The sequence below is a fragment of the Episyrphus balteatus genome, chromosome 2 (assembly GCF_945859705.1).
Source record: "Episyrphus balteatus chromosome 2, idEpiBalt1.1, whole genome shotgun sequence".
In the NCBI taxonomy this organism is placed as follows: domain Eukaryota; kingdom Metazoa; phylum Arthropoda; class Insecta; order Diptera; family Syrphidae; genus Episyrphus; species Episyrphus balteatus.
The window spans coordinates 73,767,268-73,775,048 of NC_079135.1; the positions used below are offsets into that span (position 1 = coordinate 73,767,268).

The window sequence follows — 7,781 nt, forward strand, 5'->3', positions numbered from 1 at the left end:
TACATACGTGTATCTAAATAAAAAAAATCCCCTTCTATAATAAAACGTTTTAGATTTTATGCAAATAACATAAAAGATAAAAGTTTGAAATTAGATTAGTATGATTAGTGTCAAATTTGATTAGCTTCAACATCTTTAATAATAATGTGTTCCTATAAATAAACGAATCATTCGCTTATTCTTTCCAAAAGTTGAACATTACTCGTATAAAGTCAAATTTAAAGTTTATCGATACAAAAACAATGTATAATATTGAGTACGTAGAGTCAGAGAAGGTTTGGTGTGGTCCAAGGCTTGATGTAAAGCCTACTGGTCTAGGTGAAGCTATTTTGAAAATACTCAAAGAAAGAGATCCCGAACAAATTTATGAAATATTTCACGACAATGGTACTCATGTTACAAATAAAGAAATCCGTGAAAAAACTATAACTGCTGCACAAAACTTATTAAATCTCGGAGTGAAAAAGGGTGATGTTGTGGTGTTCTTCACTTATTCAAAATTAAATCTCACACCACTCTCATTTGCTTGCTACACAATCGGGGCTCCAGTATGCTACTTTGACATACATATTAATGATGGTAAGAGCTCTTAACTCTTTGCTATACAAAGGTTCAGAAGAGTATTCTATTATATTTGTATGATTTCAGTTAACATTCCTGAATATTTTGTAAAACTTGATCCAACTGTGATCGTTTATGAAGAAAAATTCAAATCGATGGTCTTTAACGGTATAAAAGGACTTACTTTACCAAAGCTGAAACATATTCTCAGTTTTAATGGAAAAGGACAAAATTCTATTGACGACTTAATTTTCAAACCACCTGTTGACATTGAAAACTTCCAAATTCCCAATATTGGAAATCCAGATTATCTTCCAGCCAATCTAGCTTTTACATCAGGTTCAACAGGGTTGCCAAAAATTGTGATGCTTTCTCACTCTATGATGATACAAGGTCCCAATATTCCTTATTTAGGAAAACAAGGAAGTGTGTCAATGGTTCTAAGTGAAATCCGTTGGATAGCCCAGATAATAAGTATGTTGCAACCAGCATTTAACAATGAAACACGTGTTTACAGCTCAATTGTACCACCAGAGCTGACAAGTGAAATGGCAAGGAACATGGTGGACGCCCACAAAGTTACACATTACGCTGGAGTTCCAGCATTTTTTTTAGGACTATTAGAAGCTGCAGAAAAATCTAATGAACCATCGACTTTGAGTTCCTTAAAATTTGCATTGTTGGTAGGTGAAAATATTGGTGACGCATGTGAAGGATATTTCGCAAGGATAACTCCGAATTGTAAAATCGTTAGATTTTATGGAATGACCGAAGTGGTTGGTGGTATTGCTTCATCAGCATTCGACAGTCGAGATAATGTAAACGGAGGTGTTTTGAGGTCGGGCTTTAAAGTGAAAATAATCGATAAGAATCAAAAATTGCTTGGCCACAATGAAATAGGACAAATTTGTGTGAAAACATCACATCCATTTTTAGGATATTTAAAAGACAAAAAAGCCAACGAGGAGACTTTCATCGAAGATGGTTGGCTCAATACTGGAGATTTGGGTATGTTCGATTCGGATAATCTTTTAAATGTTTTCTCTAGAGAAAAGTATGTTTTACATTATTCTGATGGAAAGATACTAATGCCAAATATAATTGAAAATATTGTAAACAACTTTGAAGGTGTCCGTTCATCGGTTCTTGTTGGACGACCAAGTAAAGAAAATTCTAAAGAAGATGTTGGAACTATTTTTGTGGTTTTTAAAAATCCATCTCATTCAATAGATGTTGAAAACAATTTAAGAGATTATTTAAAGAAAAAATTAACAAAAGAACAAATGAAGATTATTAAGTATTTGAAAGTATTAGAAGAATTACCAAAAACAACTTGTTCTAAAGTCGATAGAATAGCTTTGAAAGAAATGTTGAATGGAGGAGCGGAAATTTAAATGTAATATTTAATGCTTATAATTATTATAGACTTCAATTATTGTATACGTGTTTTTTTATTCAATTTATTAAACAAAAAAAAAAAATGAAATAAAATGGCTCAAGTATCCACTTCTTATTCATAATGAGGTTAAACGTAGTGTTTTTAACGTCTTTAAACCTAAAACTTAAAATAAAAAAAAAACTCTATACAAATATTCTTAAAGATAAAACAAAAGAACAAAAGAAGCTGGACTAAATTTTAAGATCGAGCGATTTAGTCATGTCAGAATTTTTTCTTAGAGCAAGAGAAAGATATTTTTAGGATCAGTTTCGGTTCACTAGTATCTAAAAAAAAAGTCTTGTTATCTTTTTTAATCTCCTTTATAATGAGATTCTCTTAGCTATCTTAAGACTTATGTATTTAAGCTGAATTTGTTTAAACCTTAGTTAAATTTAAGTCTTGATTTAAAAACGAATAGTTTTAAAGTTGTATTAGATTTTACAGATACATGTATAATTTTTGAATGGTGACTTTATATCTTTGACGCCGCGCCCGGTACAAAGAGGTTAAGTCATAAAAGATAATTTTGCGGAAAATGAAATTTTAGTTTCAATTTTTGTTTGTAAATCTGTATATTTACTATTTCGAAAAAGTAATGAGGCAGAAACATCATCTTTAAAGTCTTTTTTAATATCCATATGCTGTTGAATAGATAATGAAAGGTAAAAAAAAAAACAAAATTTGTGTTGACTTTAACTTCTTGGAGCCATTTAACCTTCAAAAATTAACTTGATTCTAAGGCGTCAAGCCAAGAAAAATCATGGCTATATGGTCCGTCTCTATTTACGTTATTATTGGCGATTTTAAAATCAATTAAGTGATGGTGAGTAATCTTGGTTTTGTTCCTAAATCTATCGGACTGCGAAGATTTGGTCCGTGCTAGAACTACACTGATAGAGACCGAAAAGGTCTTTGGGGAAAATTTTAGGCCATTCACGATCACGCAAAATATTATATGAAACTTACTTAGCATTTTTTATTACATCTATAAAATAGAAATATTTTAATTTTTAAATTTTTGATTTTTTGATCCAAATCTGCAAAAAAAAATTATTTAAAAAAAAAAAAAATATTTTGAATTTTTTTTCTTAATTTCAACATAAGAGCTACTATAAAGTTTTAGTAAGAAAATTACTGTCGCACTCGGCTGTGTCGTTTCCCAGAAAGTCATACATCAATAAAACGGTTTTATGGCAAGTACCTACTACAAACGGTATAAAAAATATTTTTTTAATTTCGAAATACGACCTTATTTGACACGTTGCTACGATGTATGTATTTCTCAATCAAAATTTTAAGAACCGTTTAAGAGAAAAGCAAGAAAGCAAGCAGTGGTTTGGACTGCAGCTTGGAATGAAAATCAACACGAACACACACACATACCTAAATACAGACGAACAGAATTGCGTTACTCACTTCTTTGTCATTTGCTCTATCATCGTTATGTCATTCTGATTGCTTACTTAAGTTCGATTTTTTTCCTATTTATACACTCAAAGAATTTTTATAGAAATCACAATGAAATCAACCCGACAGCCAATGTTTTCAATTTGATCAAAAAACTTTTTTGGTAAACTAAAAACTACAAATAATATTTTTTTTTTTATAAAAATCGTAGGAATTGTTTCTGAATAAGTTGTTTTTGGTCCTATGAAATTTATTCTAAAAATCCTTATTTCTTAAAAGTTAGAAAAGAATCAACTCATCCTCTCAAGGCTCTGAAAGCCGTTTAAAAAAAAAACATCGTAAGAAAAATCATATCTTTAATCGATTCTCTGAGAAATAGTAACAAGTGTTGTTATAACCTTTTGAAAAGTTACTCCCAATCTATGCGATTATGTTATTGCTACGGTTTGATAAACTTTATCGAGAAACAAATACTTTAAGATAAAATGTCTAAAAACTTTTTAAAAAATATCGTCTTGGTTAAAAAATATCGTCACGCCTTACAAACTAGAGAACTTTTGAAGTGGAATGAGTTTTTGCTCAACCTATCTCGCACTATATCGAAAGTTTAAAATTGTGTAGCTCAACCCATTCGGATTAATAAGTTATCAACAGGGATAGGATGTTGTGGAATTTGCCTTTTTTTCTTGCTCAGTCGTACGACACTATAGATTAAAAAAAAACACGTTTCACGTCCCCCTCGTGCCAAATATATGTATTTTATTTTGCTTTTTTTTGCCTTTTCTTTCGTTATTGCCTTTTTTTTCCTTTTCTCTTGTTATTGCCTTTTTTTTGCCTTTTTCTATGTTTTTTATCTTTTTAGTGTCTTTAAAGAAATGCTTACACACAAAACACTCAAATACAAACAAAAAGCTAACTTTCTCAATATATTACTTACTCAATATTTATCTATATTAAGGATTCACTAATTACCAAACAACATTCGAGTGAAAAGATCTACCTATGCAACTTGTTTGTCTGCTATTGCTATACCATTTATTGCCTACTATCAGGATTCAAAAGCTAACTTACTCAATTCACTATATTCGATTGGAGAAGTTCTCCAGATTTTGACAATCAAGAGAGATTTGGAAGCCGCGAAAGGAGCAGTCGCAAAAGATGTTGTTGAGAAGTACAAATCGGTTTTTTTGGGCAATAAGGGACTCGAGAGAGTTGAACAAGTAAATTGAGTAATAAATGGGGACACAAATCAAGAGCTCCCGGCAAATGTTGAAGTGGGTGATGTCGAGTCTCGAGTGCTTTAATTAATTAATTTAATCTTTAGCTCCTTTAAAGCACGGCATTCTCCATTAAGGGACAGTAGCAGGCGCTTTATTTTAAAAAAATAGTCATGATTGGTCAAAATTGTTACAATTAATCAATAAATGCCTTTTTATGCCTTTTTTCGAGTTTTATTTTGCCTTTTTTAAAGTTTTTAGGTCCACAAGATCCTATCCCTGGTTATCAAGCTATAACGTGTGTGTCGACATCTGAATTTTTTGTGTTTTTTGTTTTGAATAATTTTATGTAGATATTTTCAAAAGTTTTGTTGGCAAAAGTTTAAGGTTAATTTTTAATTAAAATCTATTGTTCTGAAAATTAACAAAATAAAAACACAACAAAAACATAAGAATAAATAACGTTTCTATGTTGATGAAGGTGTCACCTTACCATTAATTAACTTTGTATCCCATTCACTATAGATACCAACCTATCAACCACATCAGAGTCTCTATCATCCTTGCTCCATGAGAAAGTAATGAAATTAAACCCAACCACACTTTCCAATTTCTTATCCATCTTCTTATCCTTTTTTTGCTTCTCCTTAATGACATGTGAAATTGAACCGTTTTTATATAAACAAGCATCGAAAAGAACAAATAAAAAAAAGATAACGCTTTGTCACTCAAAACGCCACCCCCTTTTTAACTCAACCCATACCCAATAATTTCTTTCTATCAACATCTACATACACATGCCCGTTGCCATATGCTGGCAAGGAAAGCATCAGGCATCATCAGGATCGTTGGCACAATTTCTCCCTATATATATAAAGTCGTCGTTGTCGTTGTTCGTCATAGTCGTCGTCTTTAGCAAGTCTTCCAAATATTGACGTTGGCTTTAATTAATGACTGTACAAACAAAACGTACGAAATTAACAAAATTCATTCTAGTATCTGTTTACGTTCCATGTGTGTGTGTTGGTTTGTTGTTGTTCTTCTGCTGAAAAGGGGGAAGTGCCATTAACGGGTCGAGCTTCAGCATATAATACGGGATATCAACTCATCATAGAAATAGTAGCGTTGCTCCACTATAGTATAGTAGTACTCAACCACTGGCAGCAGGAAGTGTTGAATTATTTACCCATGCAGAGTGTCAGCAGCTCCTCATGTCTTGCCACGCTGTCAAACCGTCACTTCACTGCCTTCGGGTCCTGGAAAACTTACTTCATTAAATTTGATGATGATGTTTTATTAAAGCTATATCTTCGTCGTTTATTGAATTTTATATACAGGGTGTCCCACAGTCACCGCCCCAAACGAAAACCATGGATTCCTGAGGTCATTTTAAGTCGAAAAACTTAAAAGGTAATTTTCTCGTTTTCGTCCCGTTTTCGAGTTACCACGGTTTTTATGATTATTGTTCTCTTTTCCCTTATCTGGCTTTATCTTTGCCAAACTACGTTTGATTTCAAAAATTTTTTTTACAACCAATCAAGAATTTATTACAGTTTTAGTTTGTCTCAAAACTTTTTTTTCTGCGGACAACTGTTTCTCCACAATTTTGCATCAAACACAATTTTCTTCGTTTTTTAAGTTGTTTTTTACACTTTCATATCATTTAAGTCAAAAAAACACGTTAATGAGTATTAATTTTTTGTGCTTTTTATTAAAGCCCAGTTTATTTTCTTAAAAAAAATAAGTTTTATTTCATAAAAAAGGCTACTGAAATTTATTAAAAAAAATAAACAAATTGAGTGAATTAAAAAAAAAAATAATTTTTAAATACAAAATTTATTTAAATGAATTAAAACTTTTTCTGAGCTTTATTTATTTGTTCTTTTCTTAACCACAATAGCTCAGAAAAAGTTTTTAATTCATTTAAATTAATTTTTTATTTAAAAATTATTATTTTTTTAATTCACTCAGTTTGTTTATTTTTTTTAATAAATTTCAGTAGCCTTTTTTATGAAATAAAACTTATTTTTTTTAAGAAAATAAACTGGGCTTTAATAAAAAGCACAAAAAATTAATACTCATTAACGTGTTTTTTTGACTTAAATGATATGAAAGTGTAAAAAACAACTTAAAAAACGAAGAAAATTGTGTTTGATGCAAAATTGTGGAGAAACGGTTGTCCGCAGAAAAAAAAGTTTTGAGACAAACTAAAACTGTAATAAATTCTTGATTGGTTGTAAAAAAAATTTTGAAATCAAACGTAGTTTGGCAAAGATAAAGCCAGATAAGGGAAAAGAGAACAAAAATCATAAAAACCGTGGTAACTCGAAAACGGGACGAAAACGAAAAAATTACCTTTTAAGTTTTTCGACTTAAAATGACCTCAGGAATCCATGGTTTTCGTTTGGGGCGGTGACTGTGGGACACCCTGTATATAGAAGAGTTTAGGGTTGTTGGGTGGCATAAGTGCTGGCCAGGCGCGGTTTAAGAACGATCATTGTCATCGTTTTACTTGTCATCATCATCAGCATTATCATTGTCATTCAAAAGGCTTTTGATTTTCAGGAGCGTTTCTATGGAGTCTTTTGAAAAATTTGGCCCTGAGATTCAGTTAAAGAAAGTCAGTTTCAAGAATATAAAATAGAAAATTAGGTATACCTCTAAATACAAAATTTCGAAAATTTAAAATCAAAATGTTTGTTTTCAGGCTCAAATTCATAAACACCCGAATCCAATTTTGTTAGTCCCAAGATCCAGAACAAATCGGAACCATCTAGAAATCTGAAATCAACTACAACTACTAAGCCTAAAAATCCATTATCCTGAAAAACCAGAATCAAGGTGATCCAAAATTTTTAACTCAACAAAACCGAAATTCAGAAACCTTAAATCACAAAGCCCAAAATCTAACAATTCAAAGAATAACAAAAATATATCCCGAAAGTATCCTTCGGTACGGATTTCGGAAGAGATCCTGATATATGTATAAAATAACGTTGGATACAGTACCGAATCCAGACACCCAAAATCTGAGTTCAAAATTGAATTTTTGATTATAGAATTTTAATTTAAATTTAAAACTTCTGAAATATTTTTACACTCTAAACAAAAGTACTTATTCCCTCTACATCTTACAATTTGAGACTTGGTGGTTGGGT

At 31.0% G+C, this 7,781-nt stretch overlaps 1 protein-coding gene across 1 annotated transcript; it reads left to right on the forward strand.

Moving 5' to 3' along the window:
* Positions 1 to 205: 205 nt before the first annotated feature.
* On the forward strand, positions 206 to 1,955 carry LOC129909520 (uncharacterized). Its single transcript, XM_055986595.1, has 2 exons — positions 206 to 579; positions 649 to 1,955. The coding sequence occupies exons 1-2, from the start codon at positions 243 to 245 to the stop codon at positions 1,953 to 1,955; spliced, it is 1,644 nt and encodes a 547-aa protein (XP_055842570.1). The 5' UTR covers positions 206 to 242.
* The last annotated feature ends 5,826 nt before the right edge of the window (positions 1,956 to 7,781 follow it).